This window comes from Mus caroli, unplaced genomic scaffold, assembly GCF_978045245.1.
Source record: "Mus caroli unplaced genomic scaffold, Mus_caroli_1 scaffold_13, whole genome shotgun sequence".
Classification (NCBI taxonomy): Eukaryota; Metazoa; Chordata; class Mammalia; order Rodentia; family Muridae; genus Mus; species Mus caroli.
The window spans coordinates 106315360-106343099 of NW_028227268.1; the positions used below are offsets into that span (position 1 = coordinate 106315360).

The 27740-nt window shown below is 40.5% G+C and overlaps 2 protein-coding genes across 2 annotated transcripts in view; one reads left to right on the forward strand and one right to left on the reverse strand.

Annotated features, from left to right (window-relative positions):
* The first annotated feature begins 108 nt into the window (after positions 1 to 108).
* On the forward strand, positions 109 to 6366 carry Pno1 (partner of NOB1 homolog). Its single transcript, XM_021176871.2, has 7 exons — positions 109 to 355; positions 515 to 664; positions 2498 to 2581; positions 2761 to 2821; positions 2992 to 3109; positions 5144 to 5214; positions 5730 to 6366. Exons 1-7 carry the CDS (start codon positions 161 to 163, stop codon positions 5795 to 5797), a joined length of 747 nt encoding a protein of 248 aa, XP_021032530.1. The 5' UTR covers positions 109 to 160; the 3' UTR covers positions 5798 to 6366.
* Positions 6367 to 9926: 3560 nt separating this feature from the next.
* The window catches only part of Ppp3r1 (protein phosphatase 3 regulatory subunit B, alpha), a 41623-nt gene continuing 23809 nt past the window's right edge, over positions 9927 to 27740 (reverse strand). Inside the window, exons 3-6 of the mRNA XM_021176460.3 lie at positions 17085 to 17261; positions 15938 to 15997; positions 15360 to 15544; positions 9927 to 12034 (exon numbers count right to left, since the gene is read on the reverse strand). Of these exons, the coding sequence (XP_021032119.1) occupies positions 11987 to 12034; positions 15360 to 15544; positions 15938 to 15997; positions 17085 to 17261 (470 nt within the window). The 3' untranslated portion in view covers positions 9927 to 11986. The remainder of the gene's footprint in view (positions 12035 to 15359; positions 15545 to 15937; positions 15998 to 17084; positions 17262 to 27740) is intronic.

A 27740-nucleotide genomic window follows, 5' to 3' on the forward strand; every position in this document is an offset into this window, starting at 1 on the left:
ATTCCGAAACGCGGACCAATCCTGCCTTAGGCCCCTGGCATGGACCCCGCCTAGGAAAAGGGGTGGTGTCTTCAAATCGATTGGTGGAGGCTGGCGCATGCGCTATATAACCTCGCACGTGTTCCTCTAGTCGTACTTGCCAGGGTTGAGCTTGGCAGAGATGGAGACGCAAAGCTCCGGGACGGAGGACGGCTTTACTCCCGTCACGCACAGACGGGGCCGCCGGGCGAAGAAACGACAGGCTGAGCAGTCGTCAGCGGCGGGACAGGATGAAGAAGCCGGACGCATGGACACGGAGGAGGCGCAGCCGGCGAAGAGGCCGGTCTTCCCGCCGCTCTCGGGGGATCAGCTCCTGGTGGGGATCCGGACGGGACGGGGCGGGGCGGGGCCCGGGCGTCCAGGTGGAAGGGTCCGTTCTCGGTTTTGTTTTGTTGTTTTGGGGGGTTTGTTTGTTTGTTTTTTCGCCTAGGCCCGCATCTAGTCCCCTCCTGAGTGTGTTATGTTTTTATTGCAGACTGGGAAAGAAGAAACGAGAACAATTCCCGTCCCAGGTAACAGATACACACCGTTGAAAGAAAACTGGATGAAGATATTTACTCCGATTGTAGAACATTTGGGACTTCAGATACGCTTTAACCTGAAATCAAGGAATGTAGAAATCAGGGTAAGGAAGAGCGTAGCCATTTCGTATCCTACCCAGTTTCAGCCTTCATGAAAGTAGACAATGATACACGGTAGTGCCTAAATAAGTGGTAACTGTAGGTACTTACTTCAGTGTAAGTGGTTTTTTTTTTTTTTTTTTTTTTTTTTTTTTTTTTTTTTTTTTTGTTTTTCGAGACAGGGTTTCTCTGTATAGCCCTGGCTGTCCTGGAACTCACTCTGTAGACCAGGCTGGCCTCGAACTCAGAAATCCGCCTGCCTCTGCCTCCCGAGTGCTGGGATTAAAGGCGTGCGCCACCACGCCCGGCCCATAAGTGTTCTTTTTGGAGGAAACGTGTGTCACTTAGAGAAAATGTAAATTAATTCTTTTTTTTTTTTTTTTCAGTAGATCTTCGGTGTCAGTGCCAAATTAACTTTCCCATATCACAATGCTTTTATTATGGTATTCTAGCCTCCTCAGCATTCCTAAGGGATAAATTAGGCAGACACTTGGCTAAGCCTTCCTTTCAAGTAGGAGACCCAGTTGTGTTTGTTTCCCTTTTTTTTTTTTTTTTCCCCTGCCAGTATCTTTGGTGGCTCTGGTCTCTGGAGAAGGCCACTTTCTCTGCTGTCTTCTTACTTCAGTTCCAGTCAGCTTTCAAGAGAACTCAAGCTCTCTTCAGAAGTTTACACATTTCTGTTCTACTTAGCTGCCTTGTTTACTTAGTTTGTGTTCTTAGTATCTGCTGATACCATATACCAGAGGCACAGTGATAGCTTAATGTATACCACATTTCCTTAAGGTATGACATAGATGATATACACCCATACACATGAGAGTGCCGGAGGATTAGGCAGGGGTGAGAATACTTAAATCCTAGATATTCATGGGACTTGCCAAGAGTCACACATCGGGTGAGAGCCAGAGTCTGGGGCTTTGGGGCTTTGTTCTTGTTTTATTTTTGTTTTCTTTCTTCCTTTGTTTTTTTTTTTTTTTTTCTTTCTTTTCCTTTGAGACCAGTCTTCACTCTGTAGCCCTAGCTAGCCTGGAACTTGGAGAAATCTGAAGGGTATGGGACCTAAAGGCATGTGCTGCCATGCCCTGCTAGGGTCCGGTTTTGAGTGTGAAAATCTGAACACACTCCTGTATGCTTCTAAATTTGTCAAATGTGTAATCTTTTCAAATGGACTCTGTGGGAGACCCAAAGGGATATTTTAGAAATTAGATTTGTGTTTGATTTTTTTTAGTGCCTTAATTTCCTCATTTGTTTACACTATATAATACTCAAGTTGTCAGAGTGGAGCTTAGAGCTAGATGTGTACAGCATAGTATTACAGTGGTGGGCATCCTATGAATTAACAGTTTCTGCAGTTCAAGTAATTACTTGTAGACAAGATTCCTACTTAAGCTATTCTGATTTCCTCAGTACCAGGCATGTAAGTATTCAGAACCTGACTTGTTGATTTGGGAAACAACAGCATTGAAATGATCCTTTATGGCAGAACGTGTCAGGCCTGTTGAGGACAGGCTGCCTTGATGGAGAGAAGAGGACTCGTCTGGAAATTTAAAAGGGGGCAGGACGGGTGTGAGCCCTTGGGGTGTGCTAGAGGAATGATGCCATTAACCTGGACCAGAGTATGTCTAGTCACTTGAGAGAGTGTGCATAGAACTGCCCAGCTTTGGAGTGGGAGTAGTCTCGGGTACAAATTAAAGAGAGTGCTTTATCCCATATAAAGGGGGTCTTACAATACTGGGTGAGGTTGGTTGATGGTGAAGGAAATTATAATAGAAATAATATTTCTAGTATTTGTTAGAATGCTCTCCTTTTCATCACCTCCATATCTTCACTTTTTCCAGACTTGTAAAGACACCAAGGATGTCAGTGCCCTGACAAAAGCCGCCGACTTTGTGAAAGCCTTTGTTCTTGGCTTTCAGGTGGAGGTGAGTGATCTCATGAGACTTCCAAATACTCAGTGTGGACATTTCAATGGTTGGGTCATTTTCTAAACTTTTAGTCTTTTCTTTGTAGCATCTAAGAAGTTCAGTTTTGAAATGCTATCCTTGTTTCTGCCAGGAGTGGACCTGAAAAGGCCTTCATGGTGTTTCCTTTTGTCTTGTAGGATGCACTTGCCCTTATCCGACTAGATGACCTCTTCCTAGAGTCTTTTGAAATAACTGATGGTGAGAATATGTGTGAACAGTCAGCCTTTGTGTTTCTCATTGCATTGTGTTGTGATTGTTGTCTGATAGCTTCAATTCTGAAGTATTACTAATACTTCAGAAAATGTATATTTAGTGTGGCTTAGTAGGAAAAGTCAGTAGCCACCTGATGGCATGTCTTTCTTCTTTAGTTAAGCCCCTAAAAGGAGACCACCTGTCAAGGGCAATAGGAAGAATTGCTGGCAAAGGAGGAAAAACCAAATTTACCATAGAGAACGTAACACGGACACGGATTGTCTTGGCAGATGTGTAAGTATCTGTTGTTAGGGAAATGACATAATTTATATTTGATCTTATTAGTTTCAGAAAGGTCATAGCTGTTATATTTGCTGTATTCTATCGTTCTTTCCCTCTGGTGGGATTGAATGCGGAACCTTGTGCGGTCTGGTCAAGAACCACCCCTGCTGTATAATGCTGCGTGGGGCCCGTGCTCCTGTTGTGGGAGCTCGGGTGCTAGGTGAATACTCGAGCTCTGTGGGCATGTGGTTCTAGGTGAATACTCGAGCTCTGTGGGCATGTGGTGCTAGGTGAATACTCGCCAGCCTTGAAAGACTGATGACTTTGTCAAGGACATTTCAGTAATCAGAGTTTTTCCTCAGCAATAAAAGAAATATTTAGAATCACTGTTAAAATAATTTATTACAAGGGAAGATTTTACTTTTAGACAAATCTGATAAGTCATTTTGGGAAGTACAAGACGTGGGTGTTTGAGATGCCATCATGAAACTCTCCTTTTGAATACATATCTGTATTTCAGGTAGGGGACACCTACACCCTTATAGGAAGGGGAGGTGTTGCATGCTGGGTAAGAACAACCTTCAGTTGCACATGACTATAAATAAGATGGTGCAGGCTTAGATGAGGATGCAGAGCCGGGAGGACCTCTCTGAGGTTGAGTTGTTCGGAGGTTGGTGTCAGATAGATGGTAACCTCGAGCTGATCAAATATGAGGATGGCAAATTGCAGTTGACAGAGGGTATAAGGATTTTACTTAATGCTATTTTGCTATAATGATCATTATTGAGGCTACATTAATGTAGACATTTTTTATTTTTAAAGGTAACTTTTGTATTATATTGATGGCCCTGTACTTGAAACCAAATATATTATCATTGTTCTGTTCTTTTATGGACTGGGCCTTCAGAGTCTGAAACATGAGCTCTTTTCTACTAGAAATTTCAAAGACATGGAAATACAATATTTAAAATGGCTGAATGGAGCCTAAAAGACTTTGTTGGTTGAAAAATCCAAAGCTAGAACCCACTTGTAATGGACTTGGGGCTAATTTGTCATTAACTTTGTAATCCACAAATTTAAATGTCTTAGAATTTACTATAAAAGGTGTTTTAAACAGGGTATTTGTGCTCTGTTTCTATCAGTAAAATGAACCTGTCGGCACTGTCAATTAAAATTGTAACAACAATTTTAATTGTTGTTACATTTAAAATTTTTTGAGATTATAATTTAATTACATGTCTCCCTTCCCTCTAGACCCTTCAATTGCTCTTTCAATCTTGCGGTCTTTTTTTTTAAAAAATTGTTCCTGCCTGTATATATGTATATACACAATATATGTGCATACACATATATTTCTAGATATAAGCTGCTCAATCTGCTTAATGTTACTTGTGTGTGTGTTTTCAGAGCTGTCCTCTTGGTTTTGGATAACCATTGGTGTGCTCTTCCCTTTAGAAAACTATGTCTCCCACTCTCAGCTTTCCTCGGTTACTTGTAGTTCTTCATGTGGGGTTGAGGCCTTTGACTTTTCCTATCTACTTTGGCATGTCCATTGCTGCTGTCCTGCTGTATGTTGGGGAGACTTTATGAGTCTCCTTCTACCAGGTGGGCCTCCAGGAACAAACACAGGTTGTCAGGCTAGGAGACAAGTACCTTTACATACTGAGCCATCTCTCCCTGCCTGTGACAAGTAATCTGGGAGTGGTGGCGCATACCTGTAATCTTAGCCCTTAGGAGGCATACAGGAGGATCACTGCATGTTTGAGGCCAGCCTGATCAGCGTTGTAAGAACCTGCCAAGAAAGAAAAAGAGAAAGGAATTCTTTTGTTCTTAATTATTTGTATTTTTTGATAATTTCTTTTGTGGGGATATATAATTCCTATGCCACAAATCACTCATTCTGGAAGTGGTTTTAGAATGTTTAGAACACTGTCCACCATTACCCTCACCTGCAGCTCAGGGGCTGGATCTACTGTGATTTTCATTTCCAGGATTTGATATGGACATGCCTTTTGTGACTAACCTGACTCACTTTACTTCTTTCAGGCACGTTCACATTCTTGGCTCTTTCCAAAATATCAAGATGGCAAGAACAGCTATTTGCAACCTCATCCTAGGTAATACGATATTTCTTTGGCATTTTTTTCCTTTGGAAAGATGGGAAACAGAGGAATTCAAGACATTTACAAAGCAGCTTTCATATTGATACCAAATAGAAGCTGAAGAATTGGCAAAGAGAAAAACTACTTTCCTTGGATTCCATTTGTTAGAGGAGTGAAAGGGTATATTGGGAATATCATTAAATCTCTTGCATTCCTAAGCAAGTACACAGAAAAGCCATTCCAAAATAACTGAAAGAATCACATATTAGGTTCTATAAAATGAGGGCTGCTGAACATAGCCCGTCAACTTGATTGATCTGGTTAATCTAGATCTGGAGTCATAGCAACTTGCTCAGAGGAATTGGCTGTTTTTTTCTAGTATTCTGGTCTGGCTGGCTGGCTTGTTTTGAAATAGTCTGTTTACAACTCTGTTTATTTTCCTTAGGAATGCAAAGTATTTGTCTTCTATGTGTGTGTTTCTGTGTGTTTTAATATATTTGAATATATAATCTGCTTTTTTTCTTAAACAGGAAATCCTCCATCAAAGGTGTATGGCAATATCCGAGCTGTGGCCAGCAGATCAGCAGATCGATTCTGATTTTCCATGAACCCTTGAGATGTTCACATAAAACCATGGGAAGAATTTCCCAGCCACTTAGAGCTCAGGTTTCTTCGCAGCTCTCAGCCAGAGCAGAAGCAGAAAAGGAAGGTTTGACAGGACTTGTACTCAGCTGCTTCTTGGACAATTTAAATAGGAGATAATACTGAAAAGTACAGCAGCTTATACTTAAAAGTGTAAGTGAGCCACACGGGCAGATGCACAGGTTACAACCCTATCATTTAGAGGTAACTGCTTACTTACAACTCTTTGGTTACAGATTTACAGCTAAACTTATATAAACTCTGAAATTTTTAATTAAAAATGAATCACAATTCTTGGTGCTGGGCACTGTGACTTTCAGGGTTGAGTCATGGCAGAAACTTGCACTATTGAACTATATGTGCTCATCTTTGCACTTCCTGTACAATTTATAAAATGAAAGTCCTGCATCACGTGGCTAATAAATGTTATTTTTCAAATAATGAAAGATGTTAAAATATTTCTCATGTGCAGTAAAAGTAAAAATGTAAAAGAATTCTCCCAAGAAAACTGTTCTCCAAACAGCATATTCTACTTGTGTCTGTGTATATGAATTTGATTATTTCTTAAATTGTTTTAGAACACACTTCATTAAACATGTAACTTAGATACTACATTCCCATGTTTCTCAAAAGCCTTAACCAAAATATTGTAATGATTGGAGGTCAGTAAATTCAAGCCATATCTAAAAGTAGCAGTACTTTTTTCTAACTAAGAGTGTTTCGCCTGCGTTTAGGTGTGTGTACCATGTATATACCTAGCATTCCCCAGAGGCTAGAATAGTTCATCAGAACCCTCAAACTAGAATTACAGATAAGTTTGTGAATCCCCATGTTTTCTGGGAACTGAACCGAGGTCCTCTGAGAGATCAGTAAGTAGCTCTTAACCACTGAACCAGCTCTAAGAGGGTGTGTGTTTGAAGATAGGGTAGTACTGTGTAGCCCTGGCTAACCTTGAACCCACAGAAATCCTGTTTCTGCCTCCTGAGTACTGGGATTCAGGTTGTATGCCTCCATATCCAACATAGATTTTATTTCTATTATGTGGACAAGTGTGTATTATGCGTGTATGCCTACCTTGTGTGTAGATGTTCCCCTGGAGCAGTAGTTGCAGATGTTTGGGCCCCTGGTGTGGGCAGTGGGAATTAAGCTGCAGTCCTCGGGAAGAGCAGCAAGTGCTCACGAACAGAGACATCTTTCCTGCTCCTGACTTTTGAGACAGAATATGGAGTCCAGGCTGGCCTGTAACTCACTGTATAGGCCAGCTTGCCTCAAACTTGGGTCGGTCTGGTGCCTTAACTTGGCATGTGCCAGGGTTACAAATGTGTGCCGTCATGCTGTTTAGTAGTACTTGTGTTAAGCTTGGGTTCCCTCTGGTTAGCGGGAGGTGCTGCTGTCCAGACCTTGGCTGTGCCGTCTACCAACAGGACATTGCTGGAGTGCTTCACCAAAGGAGAATGTTTAGTAGTGGTATCATGCTATCGGTCTACAGACTTCACAAGTCTGTAGAGCATTTAAGAGATACAGACCCATTCTCACTGGGCCCAGTGAGAGACTCAAGATTTGTGATGTACTTTTCTGGTAAGTGAGGTCTATGTCTTTAAAACCTTTCCAAGTGTCTGAAGTGATCCATGTGTAGGTTAAGTGTTTGGGTTTAATTCTAAGGAGTTCTGAGGCAGATAAGAATGTAATTTTTACCTGAGGTAGTTTAGAGTCTATGTTAAATTGCAGTGTTTGTATCCCTCTCTCCTGAACACTACTCTGTATTCAGAAGGGATACAGTACTAGAGAGTAACTCTTGGATACGAATGAATGAATGAATGAATGCATCCATGCATCTTGCTGGTAGTTAATCTTAACCTGGACTAAACTCCCTTAATATCTTGTGTCAGATAGTGCAGCCAGCCTGAAAGCTGACTTTCTGTGGCACTGCCTGCTGTTGGACTCCCCTGTTAGTTGTAAAGCCAGTCTTTTGGATCCTCTGCATCTGTCACAACTCTTTTACCATGTTTTACTTATTAATACATTGACTGGGTTAAAAGAGAAGGGAATTTTCTTAGGTAAAGTTATTGTACAATTTAGATATTCTAGATTTGGGCTTCAACTCTTAATGCTACTTAACATTAGTGGTAGGGGTGGAAGTTAATGATTGTTGGGTATGTGAGGAAGACTCAATTGTTCTGGTCCAAGAGCTACATTACGATTGGGGCAACACAATTTTACATTTTCAAAGCTTCCATAGCCAATTCTGTAAGTTACAAAGTACCTATCATGTGTAAAATATTTGCCTTGGGGAACACCATTGCCTATTTGGCCAAAGAAACCACAATCACCAGTACTTTCAAAGAAATCAGCTATAGGGAAGGGAAGGATTGCAGTAGGACTTAGAAGCTCTAAATAGGAGTCTGGAATGTGGGGAGTTTTCGAGTAAGGAAGCCATTTTCTTTGTACACTCTGAGAACTATCAAGGAAGTAAATCTTGTCTGCCACACCTTTCTAAAACATTCTGCACATTAAACATAGCTTTCCTCATTACCTACTGTAATTGGTAGATATTAATACAGCTTAACTGTAATGTGCAACCATCATGGAAATGCTGTCTTCAGCAGCTCTGTACAAGATTTTAACACTAATTCAATTTCTTCCTATTGCCCTTGGCACAAACTGTTCTGTTTTCCTCTAGAAATGTTAGTATTCCATGGAAGTGGAGCTGACTCACTTAACAGGGCTTATCTATGTCACCCATTCATCTACAGAATACTTGGGCAGCTTTCAGCCTTTGCCTGTTGTACTGCTGCTGTGAACTGAGTCCCTGTGAGTTCAGTAGTAACAAAGAGGCGGCCCTGACCATCTTTGACACTATTTTTCTTTGCTTTGGGGATAAGAACAGTAATGTAGCCTAATGCTTATAGCGTGGATCTCACTGTGACTTGCATTTGCATTTCCTTAATGACAGTACTATTGAGCCTTATCTCCTGTGTTTTAGGAACCACTTGTGTATCTATACTAATGTCTGTCCAAGTTCTTTGCCCATATTTTAATTAGGTGTTTTGTAGATATTTGGGTGGGATTACTAATCCTTTTTCCTATATGGTTTACAAGTATTTTCTTCTACTCTTAAAAGAATTTTCATTTCACTCTAAATTTTCTCCTCAGATCCTCTAAAGCAGCCACACAATGTAATGCACTTTCAAGTGATCTTGAAACTGTTGAATACGTACCATCTCAGTATAAACACACCCACTGTCCTCAAACTCACTTGGGTGAGGGACATCACCCTCTTAAACAGTGCTGAACACACAAGGATTTTGTAGTAAAGTGTCAAAAGTAGGTTGGGCATGGTGGTACATACTTTTAAACTATCCTAGAATTGGGGAGGCAGATGCAGGGGGAATCTCTTGACTTCCAGGCTATCCTGGTATACAAAGCAAGTTCCAGGACAGCCAGACCTACACAGAGAAACCCTGTATGAAAATGTCATGTTACAGTTATAAAAAAAATCAATAATCTCAGCACTCAAAGCTGAGGCAGGATCACAAACACTGAGGACCAGTTTGTTTAGAGAGATCCTGCCATGAGAAACAGATGAGAGCAGTATTATCTAGGAGCCATGTATTTACTATTTAGTGAACAAGCAGTGACACCCAGGTGAAACTCTGAAAACCTCGATTTGTGCAAAGCAGGCAAACAACTGTGTAAAGCGTTTTTATTCTATAACCAGGGAAGACAACAGGCAGGGGAGAAGGGATGAACGCTGTGGAACAAAGGGAAGTGCGACTGGGCAAAGGAAACCCAAGAGCCTGCATAGACACAGGTGAACAAGTCTACTACAGGCACCAGTTACTGGATATGTGGTCGCTGTGAGAGGCCAGCCAAACCCTCCAGGCACTTGTAATAGGCCCAGGTCCGGGAGTGGAGTTTCAGGGCTTTGCAACGTTTAGCCTTGATTGTTGCAGATAAACAACTAATTTCACCTGTAGTTCATGGTTCAGAACAACAAAACATTTATCCAAGTTTTTAAAACCCTAAAAGCATGGACAGGGTTATCAGCCATAGCAGCACATCAAAGCTGACACAATACATTCAAGCCAAGTTTCAAATATTTTATTTTCTTACTCATACAGTATGAAGTCCTCTAAAGATTTCACAACATGACATGTATCATGCAGAAGAAAATTTAAACATTCAACATAAACCATGCCCTCCCCACCTCCCTCACACAAACTAAAAAAGAAAACCCCTCATTCCCCAGTAAGGAAATAGTTTGCACTATTTTTTTCCACAACGCCAGCCAAGATATGCACAAGCAAGAGATATAGAAAGCATTTGCTAAAATATTTGTAACAAATAATTATGTACAAAAAAATTCACAAAAGACTAGTTCCCTCTTGAAGCAGAGCACATGGCGGTTGACACTGGGACAGATCAAACCACTGGCTGGGATTGCAAGCCATGTACTGATCCAGAGGGAGAGAGTAGTCACATGGAGTGGAGATTTTCGTTTTGAGTATTAACATTTCCAAAGTTTGGCAACATCTTTTTAAATTATGCAGATTATGTAAACAAGAGGTACATTTTAAATTGATCTACATGCAAAACTCCATGTCATGCAGAGACACCAAGCACCGGGGTTTCTCTCACAGACAGAGCCCATGATGTGCAGCACTCAGTTGAAGGGACAGCGGTGGCAGGCAGGTAGACTCAATTTAATATTCTCTCACCTTGATTCAACCCACCCTCGACCATTCATGATTATAAAACCAATTGATATAGAAAAACTGTATAGGGAAGACTGCCATATAAAACTAGCCAGAATATCTTTCTTCCGATCAATAGTACCTTTGCAGAAAAGGGAAGGGATAATGTCAAGTGGTAGGACATGACGTACTTTTATGTCACACAAATCTATTAAATCATCATCCATCACTAGTTGTGCGGGCAAAACAAAAATCCATCATGTGCTATCTTGCCTTCTGGCAGAGAATTTTTAAAAATGTGACTATGGACAAAATCTGCTCTCCTGTGGCATATAGATTAGCAAGATAATCCCCCATCTTAACCACAAACAGAATTTTACATAAACATGTGCTCATTAAGTATCAGTTGATTTTTTTTTTTTTAGGTTAACTGTGTCTTTTGAAATGCAGAAGAAAAATGAGTCCATGATTTACAGTTCAGTGACACATATTTCACATGGTTTCCCTTGTGTATAATGGAACATGGATATTTTAAGCCATTACATGATTACTTTGGGTTTTCTTCACTAAATAATACATTTAAAAAAGTCACGACTGCCTCAGAAAACTTCTGACCTTTATAAAATCACAACTGCTAATTACATTTTCTCAGGGACACTTAATAAAAATAACAGTGACTACTTAAAAAGTATCAGCCTGAAGCAGCCATAGTATATGCAGTTCTATGGACACAAGAACCCACTCTTGGCAACAGCACTGAACTAGACCTCCAACAGAGATGGATTAAAAGCTGCTCAGCAATAAGACACGGTCCCTGGAAAGATAGTCAGAGATATAAATAAAGTTACAGACTCGTTACAAAAGTGTAAGGTAAATAATAGGGCATTAACAAATGCTTTATCAATCTCTCAAAGGAGAAAGCACAGAGAAAGGAAAAGAGCTGGCCTAATACCTGGCGCAAATTGTACAATCTTCTATCTACATATAAAACTGTGTGAAATAAAAGTAAGGATGGTTTATGTTCTGCTTGGCACTTTTGTACTCTAACATTTTGTTTCTGAATCAAGTATATTAAATTAAAGCCAACCTACTAAATATATAGAAAGCTACATATATCTATATATAAATATTTACATATGTATATATAGATACTTTCTTGTTATAAAAGATGAAGAAAAATAAATTAAAGAGCCAACCCCTTCCCTTTCTCCACCATACTGATATGCTCTTTCATGCTGCTGTCCTTCAAACTTTAAAGTGCTACACTGAGTTATTGAGAGAGTAGGAGTTCAATAACACTTAGTTGGCTTCATGAGGCTCATGTTGGAAAATGTGGCTTCACAGAGAAAAATACTTCCATTTAAATACACAGAGAGCATTGCTGGACGTCTTGAGCAGATCTTCAGAGATGGAGAAGAAAGCAAAAGTGTTGGGTGGTATTCTTCAAAGAGTCACACATCCACCACCATCTTTTTGTGGATATCTAGGCCACCTACAACCTGCAACAGACAGAAATGTAAAGTAAATCCCGTTCCTCTGTTTTTGTTGTTGGAGGAAGGGGGTCAACTTGACTCAGGCTAGAATCACCTGGGAAGAGGAACCTTGACTGAGAAAATGCCTCCATCAGATTAGCCACGGGTCAGCCTGTGGAACACTTGATTAACGATTGATGTGGGGGGCCCAACCCACTGTGAATGGTGCCATCCCTGGGCAGGTGGGGAGCAAGCCATGGGAAACAGACCAGTTAGCAGTACTCCTCCAAACTTCTGAATCAGTCCCTGCCTACAGGTTCCTGCCTTGAGCTCTCTTCACGGTGGATTACAACTCAGCTTTTGATCATTGTGTGTTATTAGTCAATAGAAAAGTACGATACTACTTTACCAAAAAGTATTTATGTTTCTAGATAATCCAAGCTTGATTTGGGGGGGTGCGGGGGGGTTGAGTTAATTCTCATACCTTTTCCTCCTTATATAACAAAACATGTGCAAATGCATGCACATCTGCATTTTTGAGTTATACACACTTGCATGTGCATGCTCACGCATACAAAGACCAGAAGTTGAAGCAAGTGTCATCCTCCATCTCTCCCCAACTACTTTCTGGGTCAGGGTCTCAGAGCTGGAGGGATGGAGTGAATGTGGCTGAGAGAAGGGCTCTATGTGCTGCAGATATAGACAGTGCTAAACCCTGGCAGATGGGCCTGAGCTGGGTTAAAAAAGGAGCTGAAAAGGAGCATGGAAGCAAGTTAATAAGCAATGATCCTCCAAGATCTGTGCTTCACTTCCTGCCTTGATTTTCGTGCTCCTCAGATAAAACTGAAGATACCCAAGAAGGAACCTCAGCTAAGGAACTACACCTCCATCATCCTGGTTTCTGGGCCACTTTCTTGCTTCATGCTTGAACAGCATGAATGCCATTCCCATCCCACAGTAGGTGGTTCTGGTTGAATAAGAAAGCAAACTCAACAAGCCTTGGGGAATAAGTCAGGAAGCGGTGCTTTTCCATGGTCTCTGTTTCATTTCCTGCATCCATATTCCATACTGGAGCTCCTGACCTGGCTTCCTTTAATGATGGACTAAAGTGTTCTAAACCTGTTCTTCTCCAAGCCCATTCACCTTCTGTTTGGTGTGTTATCACAGCAGAAACCAAACTAAAACAAGAGCCACTCTCCCTCGACGATTAACTGCTTTTCTTCCCCAAGATGCTTTCAGTCCATGTTCTGTGAGCAACAGGAAGCAAGCCAGGAGACTACTCCAGCTTCGAAGAGGGTGGACTCTGGTGCTTACAGAAACCTGCTATGCACAACTCCCCCGCAAAGGTCTACACTTCCTCCTTGTCTGCTTTTCCTTCTGACTTGTAATGTTACACTCAACACATAATAATGTAACAGTCATGAACTTATGGGGAACAGGCGTGGACGGTTATGGCTTTAAAACGCTCTTCTTGAGGGTCAGGCTGGGTGGGTGAAGCTGTGCTGCTAACCTGAGAATCTCTGGGCATGCTTCTGATAGACTATCTTGTTGGCACTAATAAAATGAGGAGACCTGCCCCTCTGCAAGTAGCACCTTCTCTGCCTTGGATGCTAAGAGGAAAGAAGAGTGGAGCAGCAGCTGCATTCATCTCTGTCTACTTCCTAACTGAGTGAGATGGGACAGGTGCTTCAAGATCACACCACCCTACCTTCCCTACCATGGCAAATTCTAGTCTTGAACTCAGAGTAAATTCTACCCTTGAGTTACTTCTGTTATTTTACTCCAGAGAAAACTCAGTTTTAAACGCAAAATATTTTATTCTAATCACAGACAGTGCCGACTAGGTTTTTAATCAATTTGACATAAGCTAGAGTCATCAAGGAAGAGTATCCTCAACTGAGAAAATGTCAGCCTGTGGGCAACACTGTGGGTATTTTCTTGACTGATGATTGATGTGGAAGGGCCCAGCCAGCCCACTGTGGGTTGCACCACTATCATACTGGTCTGTTGTACAACATTTCTTTCTTTCTGTGTATGTGCAGCCCCCACCCCCCAACTCAGGAAGGTCAAAGAACAACTCGAGAGGGTTGGTTCTCCCACCAAGTAATTAACCAAGAGGTCAGGTTAGCAGGCTGTCAGCCAGCACTTTTACCCACTGAGCCATTGCCAGTTGCTCTTTTGAGATTTAAATTTAAAATTGGAGTGGAAGACCTTCCTAGGTAACAATCTACTGATGCCTGACAAAATTCTCAAAAATTGATTTCTTTGACTCTATTCTAGAAGACTGTTTCTACTGTCCCCATGACAGTGTTTCTGGTGTTGACAGCTAAAACTGATGAACATGAGGCTCTCTTTCACAGAAGCATTTCCTTAATATGTAATTTATGTTATGTTCACTGGTTATTTTGGCTGCATGTGTGAGGGTGTCAGAAGCCCTGGAACCCTGGTGTGAGCTGCCAAGTGGGTGCCAGGAACTGAACCCAGATCGTCTCCTCCAGAAGAGCAGCCAATGCTCGCCACCACTGAGCCATCTCTCCAGCATTTTCAAACATGTTTTGGTTTTTTGTTGTTGTTACTTGCAGTACTGGGTGTGCACTAACCTAGGGCACAATGGTAGCAAGTGCACACTTTTAAACAAACCTTAGAGCAGGTCCCATTTGTAACTTCTAGGAGCTACCAGCAAGTAAGTTACTGGTGCTGTGAGGAGACAGCTATGTTGGTAACAAGTTTGCCATGCAAGTATGAGGACCTAAGTTAGAGTCCACATAAAAGAGCTGCGTTTGGCAGGATCTCTTTGGACAGCCAGCACCGATGAGGCGGTCATGAGGTCCATGCGGCTTGCTGGCCAACTAGTACTGCAGAAATAGTGAGCTTTAGGTTCCGTAGGAGAAGAGTTCAAAATAATTACCTGCTTATGAGGCAGAATGCTGATGACCTCCAGCCTCCACATACACAGATACTCACATTCGCCCACAACTGCTGGTACCATTCCTGTACACGTTATCAGATTGTTTATGTAACTAATTCTTGAGAATAGTAGCTTTTAATTATCAACACTTAAAACATATTCCAAAACTTTTTTTTTTTTTTTTTTTTTTTTGGTTTTTCGAGACAGGGTTTCTCTGTATAGCCCTGGCTGTCCTCGAATTCAGAAATTCACCTGCCTCTGCCTCCCGAGTGCTGAGATTAAAGGCGTGCACCACCACGCCCGGCTAACATATTCCAAAATTTGAATGTGGGGCAATTAGACAAAACTTAAAAGAATTTCAAAGCAAAATATGCTTATAAAACTGTCTAATAAACTGTCCTTCATGTGTGTTACGTTAATAGATGAATCAGCCTATTCACTTACAGCACAGAATTCCTCAAAGGATATTCTTCCATCTCCATCCTTATCCGCATTTATTATGGTTTTGTCTACAATCTGCTGTAATTGTGTATCTTTCAGATTGTTGCCCACCATCATCTTCAACACCTGGAAGAGTTCTCCATTGGAAATATAGCCATCTTTATCCATGTCATAGATACGAAAAGCAACTAGGAAAAAAAAGGGGGGGAGGGGAGTCATTGCAATTAAAAGGCAAACAACAAATACTTCAAATGAAAACAGTGCTATCTAACTCTGAAGATGGCACTTTCTAAAATACAGACACTACGTGCACATTTTGCCTTAACAACTGATTACAAGGTTGAGCTATAGAATGAAGACTACCTAGGCCAAATAACCAGTATAGCCTCCAGCATGTGCTATATATATGGCTGGTCCCTGAAACATCCACTTTCCCACTATACCACTAAAGATGGCACAGTATTCAAATATACTAGCTGCAAACATCATAAATGACTACTATTATGACTAAAAAGTCTTGAAATGGTTTTGGAAGTCTAAAATACATCGTGGAACAGCAGTTTAAGAAGGATAATACTTACACCTCAACTTCTGTTCCTTATCGCCTTTGACACTGAACTGAGAGACTCCTTCAATGAATTCTAAATAAAAGCAGAAAATGTTTACAAATCACAACTTGTAATTTTTTATAAAGAAAAGCAACATTCAAAAGGCTATTTCTTATACAAAATATTAAAAGTAGTACTGAAAAATCAATAATGTCAATTTTTAAAATTAATTTATGTCTATGAGCACTCTGTAGCTGTCTTCAGACACCAAAAGAGGGCGTCGGATCCCATTACAGATGGTTGTGAGTCACAATGTGTTTGCTGGGAATTGAACTCAGAACCTCTTGAAGAACAGTCAGTGCTCTTAACCACTGAGCCATCTCTCTAACCCACAATATTGTCAATTCTTAAGGCTCCATACACAAGATTTCATTTTGTTTATTTGAACTTTTAATTTTATTTGAGTTGTCAAGATTAAACAATTTGAATTATGTGTTAAGATCTGTAAGTCATTAGCACTCAAATACATTCTTTAAGGATATTTATTTAACCAATTTCTTTGGACTATGATAAGAAAGACTGTACGTTATTTTACTAAAACAAAAATCATACTGTTTCCGTTCCGTATTTCCAAATCACGTAAACAGACTGTTGCAAAGTTCTTGAAAATTAATTTCTTTACTATCTGGCAAAGAGTAATTCATAAACAAAAACAAAAACATTGAAAACACTAGTTATACCTTACTTAGAAGTCGAAGAGCAAATGTAAAAATGATATATAAATTAATCAAAACTTGCACAAAAAAATTCCTTGGTGTCTGGCTAAAATAAAGCAGGCATGGGCTACCAAAACTGACCAGTTCTCAGTCTTTAAGAAGAATGTAAAGAAACAAGAAAAGTGCAGCTTTTAATATTGTTAGGCTGTCCTTGAGTAAGGGTAATTTTTTTTAAAAAAGGAAACAGTCAATGTTCTTTTTTGGTGGTAGATTACACAATAATAGATACCCTGATCGTTTACGAAGCAAAAGTAAAGAGTAATTAAAATCTCGGTAACACAGATTTTCAAGTTATAGCATAATCTTTCTATAAGATCACCAAAAACAGAGACATTTTTAAAAAATTCTAGTTTCATTTTGATGAAGTACTGCAAGCCTAACTTTAAAAACAAAATGGCCGTTACCTTTGAAGTCCACTTCTCCGTTGCCGTCTGTGTCGAATATATCTATTACCCGCTGTACCAAAGGGTTCTGCTGTAACTCAGGCAGAGACATGAACTCTTCCACGCTCAAAGAACCAGAATTGTCCAAATCAAGCTTCTTGAATCTCTTTCCTAGCCTTTTAATTTCATCAGCATCAACTAAAAAGCAAAGGAAGAAAGTAGCAAAACTTTAATTTTCAATTCAATCTAAGCTACACATTTCTTCTAAGTAACTACAACTGTTTTCCATCCCGTGCATATCTTTGGTCCTCCCAAAGAAATGTGTATCAATGGAGTGCTGGGCAGCCAACGACCCCAGGGTGCCACTGCTTTACCAAACTGATCATGGAGACTATGACATAGGCTAAGTCACTCTGTCCTCTGCCCCATGACACCTTAATTTACGTCTTCATTATAGAACGTGCATTTAAAATATAAAAACATAACCAAATGGATACTGCAAAAATTATCTATGGTACTAAAGTACAGACCACACAACCACGGTATGGCACTGATGTCTACTGTAAATCAAAAGGAGTGTCAGGAAAACATGCAAATTTATGGCTTTATAAAGATTTCTCCCCGTACTGATGCTCTAGGGCAAAATCCCATCAACCCCATGGGAATGTACAAAGCACAACAAATCTAGCCGTCGCCACAGATTACCCTCGTATATCTTTAAAAAAAAAAATGCTCAGAACATATATATGTTAGTTTATAGCTGAGTCAAATCACCTAACTCTCCAAGCTTGCTTTGTGATAAATAGTGGAACACATCATGTAATCTAGTAAACTATGCCCAAAGCCCCTGTAGCAGAGCACACTGCAGAACAGGCTGTTCACATGGCAGCTGGAACTATAGCGTGCATTGTCTAGCATTCTTCAGAGTATTAACAGAGTATGTGTTGATGTATATACTAATTATCTAAGGGAAGTCGGAAAACTCATTTCAAAAGCATGGCATCTGCCCTAATTACCTAGAATATTTAAAGCCAGCTTGGAAAGCAAAACCATGAACAGTGCCTAGGGGAGGAGGGCAAAAGAGAAAAAGAACTTTTGAAGATCAGAGAACACAAACTTGAAAAGCTAAACAGGAAATGTAGTTCTCTTAAGGCACTGAGCAAGTATGACCACCAACTACAGGGAAGCAGGCATCTAAGCACTGCCTCCTACTGCCTCAGAGGAGGAAGCACACTGCAAATTAACTCATTAAACAGGACTTCATTTTTTGAAGTGCTAGTTTTACAAATCTACCATCCATGCAGCCGTCTCTGTGACAGACTAACCTCGATCCTTTTACTACCCTTCAGTACTTAGCACAGCCACAGACCGTTACTTTGTGTAAGTACTGAAGCATGTATCTGTTCATGTGATACTACCTTTCAAAGATTCTATTCCACCTTTAAAAACACATTAAATTAATTAAACATATTAATTAAAAAAAACAAACTGTGGGGATGTAATTCTGCCACCTTTTAAAAGAATAGCTATGAAGACATTAAATTTTCTTTCAAAAAAGAAAGATGTTCTTATTCTGAGACTAAGTTTCACTATATAGCCTTGAACTCAGACATCTGCTTGGCTCTGCCTCCTGAGTGCAGATTTCTTTTTAAATAGCATATCTATTAAATATAAATTATGGTGAACTGAAGCGACCTAAACAAATGCCACACTTATGCTAAAGATTTCTTTAAAGCAACTGATTAAAACTTCATGATTATATACTTTTAGTATATTCCAGATATAGTCTAAACTATCTTAGACCTTAAGTTTCCTTGATAACCACTTAACATCTATCTCTGTCCCTGACCTAACACCCTACTGACCATCAGACTTGCGGCACATTAACTCAGCATTGCGGCATATTAACTCAGTAGACCACTGGCTTCCAGTAACCCAAAAGCTAGAGATGTCAACAGACAGCACCTGAGACCTATAGCAATTGTTTCCCTATTTTACTGTAACCCATCTACCACAGATCCTCATCAATATATTTGGTAAAATACATTAATTTTCTAACTTTCTTTTCCTTTGCAGCTATGAAGAAAAGAATAGTCAATGTGTTACTTGGTATAACCTAATTCTCAGTTACTGAACTACAGTCAGTTGTGTTTGTATAGAGAGTAAACTATATTCCCTTTGGAGTCAGAGCTATGATTTACATGCATACATAGAGGTGGGGGGAGGGAGGAAGGTGTAAAGGGCTTGTTTCTGTCTCATTCACCCCCCGCAAAAAAAAAAACAACATCAATAACAAAACCCCCAAAAGACAAAAAACAGGGTTTCTCTATGTATTCCTGGATATTCTAGAACTTACTTTGTAGACCAGGTTGGTTCCAAACTCAGAGCCACCTGCCTCTGCCTCCCAAGTGCTGGGACTAAAATTACGCATCACCACCGACCAGCCCTACCTACATGAGTGTTTCTGCAACCCAACTTCAGACTCAAAGGATTATCTACTTCAGGAAGTCACTCATGAGTTAGCACCAAATACCATGCAACCAGCGGTCTCTCTGCTTTGGAAGGGAAGTGAGGAGTTCTCCCTGTGGCTTGGGCTTCCTCTATGGTTAACACTCCCCTGTGTTGTTCTAAACAGGTTTTCTGGTTTTTCTTTTAACATGATACTCATTGAATGGTCTCAGAAAGAAGCCCTAAGGCAATATATTTCCCTCCTAAGTTGTAAAAAACTTCATGTGTGCCCCAGGAAGACACACTTACAGGCTATCTTATGATTATCTCATGATATCCCAATATTGTGAGATAAAACTTTCAATACAGCATAGAGGATCAAAATATCCCAGGGTGGAAGCAAGGACACTACTATAGCAGCACAGAAATCTAATCCAAACAAATCCCATCAGCTACATAAAAGGCCACAATTTTCAGGAAACAAGGGGGGGAAAGACTAAAATGGGAACCAGAACTGGAGGATAGGACACATTTGCTGGGGGAAAGCTAATTAGTAGCTGATTTTATATTTTAAACTATCATTCTACCTGGAAAGTTACAAGCACTTAGGGAAACGGGGAATAGTTAATATCCCTGTATGGTTTACTCATTTACCTTTTTATATACTACAAGTTCCAACTGTAGGCAATCGAAAAATGGAAAACAGCCGGTCTAATAGGACTTTAAAAGCAACCTAAGAAATACATTATGAATTTAAAAGCAATTCGTGTTGTTAGCCAAGTTTCAAACTTGAGAAGAAAAGAAACACTGAGGAGCAGGCAGTGAATCTTCCAGCCACTCCTGGAGCTGGAAGTGAGTTCTGAGACTCTAGCTCTGCTGTCGGTTCCCTGGCTTCCCCTCCTCAATCTCTCCTCCCTTCTTCTCTAGGAACCCCGAGGAAAAGAAAAATTCTCACAGACAGACAGCGTTAGACTGTCCTTGTGGGAGCTTACGGGGAGATGAGATCTGATACCACCACTATTCAATGAACAGAAACCCTGCTGGAAACTTCCTCCATCGGATCTAGACCCTGGATCTGTGAAAGAACCTCAGGGAGCTCTGGTTTTGTTAGAAACAAGAAATGTCCATCTGCAAAGGCATTTCCCTCTCTACTCATTAGTCCCTGAATCAAGACAAATGCTAGCCCAAGTACACACACACTTCACCTTCTCATCTCTGGCTTGCACTAGACAGTATTTAGGTTGTGATTTTATTACCTTGTTCTGACTTGTGTCCTGTGTTTTTAGTTTCCTAATAATTTACTCTCCTAACACTGTTGATTTCACATAATTGCATTTATCTACTGGTGTAGCTGTTAGTCTACAAGTGACTTGGTGTGTGTGTGTTTACGTGTGAATACGATAGATACGGCTTTGCCTCAGTCTACCTGGCCTTGTTTTCTTTTTTCCTCACCTACTTCTACTCCTTCTAAGAAACTGGTTGTTCAATCCCATCCTAATTGAAGTACAGGCTTGAAAGCTGATTACCAATTCAACTAGGGCCTAAAGAAAGAAATGCAAAAGAGGCACTTATGTATGCAGCAATAAGGCTTATTTAAGACAGAACACAAAGGTTTGGTTTGGCAGAATAATACATAATAAACGGGCGATCTTGATTTCACTTTTGTGAAACACAGTAGTCATTTGTAGAAGGCCAAATCGCACAGCCTGAGAGCAGGCCACACCTTCCTTCCTTCCTCCCTCCCTCCCAGGAGCAGCAACCCCATATGTGGTCCTAAGCAGGCCCTAGCGCCTCCAGGCTTGTCCAGATTATTCAGACACCCACCTCTGCATCTTAGGTTTGTCCTCTGTCCCCTTGTCCCTCCACTCTTCCTTTCCACTCTCCCTCACTCTATCAAGTTCCTCTTAGGGTTTTAAAGGGAAGCTCTCTTTCACTTAAGCTCCAACATATTGAGATCACCATTGTCCTGTTTATCATGGTCTCCTTTCCCTTGACACACTGTGTCTTATGGAGTCAATTACAGCTGCCCTTCTTTTGGTGTATTTAACAACTTTAAGACCAAGGTTTAAACTTAAAAACTGGTAACATCTTGTCTTCCCTCTCTCTCCTTTCCATTTCTCCAAGTTAAGTGTTCATTTGTGTTAAATGCCCCTGAGGTCAGTCAGAGCTAAGGGGTTAAAGCCCCCAGATCTGGAATTAAAGGCAGTTGTGACCTGCCTGGTTTAGATGTTGAGCATCAATCAACTCCAGTCTTCCTCAAGAACAGTGCGTGCTCTTAACTGCTCGCCGTCCCTCCAGCACAAATACAGGATCACTGTCTTCTTTATTTTTTCAGATAAGTTCTCAGTACATACCCTGAGCTGGTCTTGAACTCAAGAGATCTATCTACCCGTCTCTGCCTCCAAAATGCTGTGACTGAATGCATAAACCAGGTGTTTTACAGCAGCACTGAGCATGTTTAAGAGCTCACTAAACTATCCCAGGTATCTTTCAGTTCTAGTTTTCACAAATCTATTTGCAACGCACTTTACCCTTATGTTTCATTCCTGTCTATTTCAGTTCGGAAGAACTCTTCTGTTTGCAGCTCTACCTCTGTACTCAGTGTTCCACTGAACTCCATCAGTAGATATTTAAGCTGGATTCCCACAGCTAACAATGTGTCTTAAAATGTTGTTTCCCCCTTGAAACCTTCTCTTGGGTTGTTGCAAACTGAAAGCCACTGCCTTAAAGGAAGAAAACCCCATTAGAAATAATTACTCCTACTTAGTGTATTCCTGCTAATTTCATAGTAACCACAGGATAATTTTATTGAACAAATACTTAAATTATTTGCAAAATTTGTCCTCATTACATAGAATTTTCATTGTGCTTTAAATCGCTTCATTAGTGGCTAAATGAATGAAAAGCTCAGTATGAGATCAATTTTCAAAACTAACTGGAGCTTTAAGCCTAATGCTTTCATTACCTTTTCTAAGTGTAAAGCTGCAGTTCTGTCCTCATAAAATAATTAACAGGTACCAGGTACGGTGATCTCTGTGAGTCTGAGGCCAGCCTGGTCCAGATAGTGCGTTTCAGGCTAGCCAAGGTTACATAAAATTAAAATAAAATGTAATAGGCATCCTATGAAGCTGGACATAAATGGAGAAACCATATGCTATTATAAGTACTTAGTTATTAGTCTTTCTATGGGAATTCCTGAGAGACAAAAATCTAAGAGAGCCTGAAGCAGGTGATGTCATCAATTAGAAAAGACACCACACCAAGGAGTTCCTGACTTCTCTGACAAGATTCCTATCTGGTGCTCCCACCCACTTTCTGTGTTATAAAACTACAGGTTTGGGCTGGCAAGCTGGCTCAGTGGTGGGGGTGTTTGCAGCCAAGCTGTAAGTTTGGTCCCTAGAACCTACATGGTTGAGAACTGATTCATGCATTTTCCCTTGGGTTTGTACACACACGAGCAAACATACAAGGAGGAAAAATTTGTACAGTCTGATTTCTCACCTAAAATATGTGCCACCTCCCTGTGTCAAAAGCCCCAAGCCTTCCGGATTGCTTTTCTACTCTGATTCCTTTATGATTAATTTATATGTAAATCTTTTAAAACAGTGCGCTTACTTAACGACAGGAACAGACCTGATCGAGGCTTTCAAGGGAATACAGGTGGCTGTCCTTGTTACCATGCTTTGTAATGGCTGGCAGGCATGACCTCCTTTTACATTAGCCAAATGTTCACAATTCAGATTTCTCTCCACTCTCAAAAGGATTCTCTTACTATTCAACATAATTTGGATTTTGAAAAAAAAAAAAAAATTCCAACTTCAAGATCAAGCCAGTTAAAAGTTGCAGTATGGTGGGGGTTGGGGGGGCAACTTGTGAGGCACCCCCCCCAGCTGAAGCTGTTGATGGCTGGGACTGGTATGTTCCCCATGGCCCTGTCTTGAACTAACACCTACAAACATATGGGTGTTACAAATGGACCTGGTAGGTTAAAAACATTCATTTTAAAAGGAAGATGTGAAGTTGGGAGTAAGCTGTGTTAGGGAACATGGAAGGAGTTGGAGGGGTAATCAGGACATAAGATACTGTATGATCCTTGTATGGAATTTAAAAAGTCAGGCGCATAAGTCTTCTAAGAAGAACTCTCTTTGAGGGAATATTTCTACTTTAGATCCCAAACCACCATGGCTTCGAAAAAAAATTTGCTATGTTTAAAAAAAAAAAAAGTATCAAGAGATCTTCCCAAGTCAATACACATTGTACTGATATTAGAAATGTTAAGCTACAAGGAATGCTTAGATGCAGCAGTCAGTCTGTTGCAGCTGAAGCACGCACTACCTGTTCTTCAAAGCACTGTGAATGCTCTTGTAAATGTGCTATGACCAGGAGCACACCCCTCACCTACATAAACTCTGATAGGAGAGAAAGCAGAGGGACTCAACATTCCAGCTGGGAAGCCTCAGGCATGCTCAGACTTCCCCAATAACTGCCACCCCATCTTGTGAGGAAAACCCAAAGCCTTTGGGCTGGCTTTTTATCCCGAGTATACCAAAACAACCATGTCTCCAAGGGCAACAGCTCATGGTAAATTTATCAAAAGTGTCTAAGTGCTACACCAAGAGATATTTCTGGGGGTACTGGATCCTGGAATTTACTAAATACAATAAAAGCATACCAAAGAAAAGGCTGCATGTTCAAAAATAAGACATACAGAAAACTATTTCAAATAAGACATTTACAACCTAAGAAACCTCATTTTTTTTAAGCGCTTTCTTGATTAAATGAATTTTCATGTTATCTAACAGTTAAGTCAGGCCTAGAAATTTTAGAAAAACACAAAACCTGTATTTTGCCAATAAAATATAAAGGCACTAAGTCCTTTTGGAATCCTTTCTGACTGTGAAATAAAGATGGCTTGGCAGGTAAAGACAAAAGCCCACGTCCTCTCCCTGGAACACACATGGAAGGAGAACAATGATTGCCTGACCTGACCCTCTGACATGTGGGTAGACAGAGACACTGGCTGGGGTGTGCAGACACACCCACACATGAAATAAGTAAACAAACAGAAAACCAACAGGACCTGTCTCTGTCTACAAAATCTACAGATACTCCCAGTCTGGCGCATCGTCTCTGCTCTGGTCACTAGTGATATCTGGATGAGTTTGGTGGGGAGGAATTCAAAATGCTATTGCTACTGTTCAATTTGATTTACTCTGTAGCTAACTAAGCATTTACTCTTCCAAAGTGGAATCTGGTGTGATACCAGAACAGTAAGATATTTCAAATTATTATCCAAAAATGGGTTACAATTTATACAATAAATAGGAATTTTCCTAAAACTGTCCATTCCATTTGAGGTTATAGTTATGAAACACAATTACCAGAAGAAAAACTGGAACTAAAAAACTATTTCAAGGCCAGGTGGTGATGGTGCTACAAGCCTTCAATCTCAGCCCTCGGGAGGCAGAGACAGACAGAATCTCTTTGTTGAAGCCCTATCGAGGGAGTTCCAGGACAGCCGAGGCTATACAGAGAAACCTATCTCAAAACAAACAAACAAACAAACATTATTTCAAACACTCTGAACAGCAAACATAGATAAAAAGCTTTGCTAGATTCAAATCTATAGATAAATAGCTATAGATATATTTATCTGACAGAAAATAAATATCTAAGATGAAGAACTCAAAAAACAAAATGCCAAATACAAATATCGAACAAATAATAAGTAGGCAAATGAGATGAAAACACGTTTCAAAAGATGAAGTGAAACTCACACACACACAAACAAGAAAAAACTATTGAGCACCCTTAACCATGAGGGAACTCCCAGCTCACACCAGTCAGAATGACTATCATAAAAACAAATCAAATGCTGGCAACAACTTGGGGTGGGGGTGGGGCTCTCCTACACTGCCCATGGGAATGTCTATTAGTAAAGCCACTGTGGATACCAATGTGACCCAGCTATGCCACCCAAGCCTCACAGGACTCCTATGAAAGAATGGAATTGCAATAGTAAGCCAAATAACTGAAACTGAGAACAAGAAAAGCGCCATGTTTCCTCTCAGTTTTGAATTTATGTATGACAGGAAAGTACAAGCAAGATAGACCGTGGGAGAGGAGAAAATAATGGGGGGATATGAATACAGCACCTTATACGCTGGACTGAAATAGATGTCTGCAAATCTGTCACTATCTACACACAAAGAGTATAATATATACCAATAAAAACAAATTCCTTATAGACCAGCAGTTTAATATTCTGCACCAAACAGATCAACTATCAAATGTACAGAAGAAAAGAAAGTTACTACCAACATGTGAAAGACTAAAGTGGTATATTATAACATGGATAGTCATGAACATTTCAGCAGTCTATTTTCTTAAACACGAAGCCTTGGTGGTTTTAAGACTCTTTAGGGCCTAAGAGATGGCTCAGCGTACTCCCTGCTTGCAGAGTACCTAGCCAGATTCTAGTACCCACACCCAGGTAGCTAACAATTGCATCTAACTCCAGATTCAGGGGACCAGCCTCTTCTGCTCTAACACTTGCACACAGAGACCTAGGCACAAATGAAATTAACAAAAATAAAATGGCCAGATTTTAGTTTTGAATCGTAAATTTACAAGTATTCACACGGGCTTTCGGTATTTCTAGATTAAAATTCTTAGGTACTTCAAAATTATCAAGTAATATTTAAATGGATAAAAACCAGATATCATCAATACCTCATGAACTGGATACTGACAGATGCCTGTGATTCCAGTACTCAGAATGTCAAGGCAGGAAGACCAGAAGCTGACGATTAACTCTGGTTACAGAGAAAGTTCAAGGCCAGCTTGAGATCCTGTCTCAAAAAAGCCAAGAATGACTAAGCTAGATGCAGTGGCACACGCCTATGAGCCTGGGAGGCTGAACCTAAAGGAACTCAAATTCACCGCCAATCTACAAAGCTGCAGGTCAATCGGGGTTATACAGCGAAGCAAGAACACAAACTGTCTTCAGAACATTGCAAAGACAGAGCAGCTCAAATGAATTCAAACCGAGAAGAGTAGTTTTAGGACTGCAAAACCCAAGCAACAACTCAATGCAAGGCAAGAGGATACAGAGCAAGCAAAAGCACCCAGAGCATGACCTGAAACCTTGGAAGCTTCAAAATGTCTTAACCTACCACAGTCTCCATCCAATCCCAAAGATCCCATCCTCTCCTGATAAATGCCCTTTTACATGAGACCCAACACCAGCCACCTGGTCACCACCAGTCCTTAAAAGACGATCTACTAAAACTTCATTTCTTTCTTTTGGCTCTCTGCTTATCAAGTCCTTAAGACTATCCACATTCATGTTCTTCATTTCTGATGCTCACGTGTTCCGAAACAGCTACTTGGTGTTATTAAGGTTTTCTCTTAACATCCACTTTATTTATGTACCAAGAGGAACACATTATGCAGGGTCTGTTCTATACTGGGTCCTTCCTTAACCCTCATCTAGTCCAGATCAAACAGTCGCTGCTCCATCCCCTATGTATTATACATGTCCCCCAAATCTACTGTGCTATCTAGGGATCTACTACAGACAACTAAATCAAATGTGTTAGCTGACAGACCATAGTCTTTTGAGACACAGTTTCATTACATATTCTAGTATGACCTCCAACCCATGGCAATCCTCCTTCACCAAGGGAAGGAGGGGGAGGGGAGAGAAAAAGAGAAGAGTAGAGGGGGTGAAGGTAGACTACATTAAACTTGTAAGAACATTTATAAGCCACACTATGAAAGGGCCTATTTTAAAATTAGGAAGCTACAAAGTGTATGTTAAGCTTCTGGCTCTAGAACTTTGCAACCACACAACTCTAATCCTAAATTAACATCCAGCCTTTCAAATACTAAGCTTCCATCTAATATACATATAAAGTTAAGACCTGGACTGGCAAAAATGACTCAAGAGGGTAAAGGGACTTAAGAAGACCTAAATGCAATCCCTGGACCTCGCACAGAAATAAGAAAGAACAGACTCTCTGGCAGTGGTGGCGCACATCTTTAATCCCAGCACTTGGAAAGCAGAGGCAGGTGGATTTCTGAGTTCAAGGCCAGCCTTGTCTACAGAATGAGTTCCAGAACAGCCAGGGCTACACAGAGAAAGCGTATCTGAGAGAGAGAGAGAGAGAGAGAGAGAGAGAGAGAGAGACAGACAGACAGACAGACAGACAGACAGAGACAGACAGA

Excerpts from the sequence above, each read along its gene's own strand:
- Pno1 (XM_021176871.2), top strand. The coding sequence starts at position 161 with ATGGAGACGCAAAGCTCCGGGACGGAGGACGGCTTTACTCCCGTCACG. Across the intron at positions 2,582-2,760 it reads TTCTTGGCTTTCAGGTGGAG|GATGCACTTGCCCTTATCCG; the intron begins GTGAGTGATCTC and ends TTTGTCTTGTAG. Across the intron at positions 2,822-2,991 it reads GTCTTTTGAAATAACTGATG|TTAAGCCCCTAAAAGGAGAC; the intron begins GTGAGAATATGT and ends TTTCTTCTTTAG.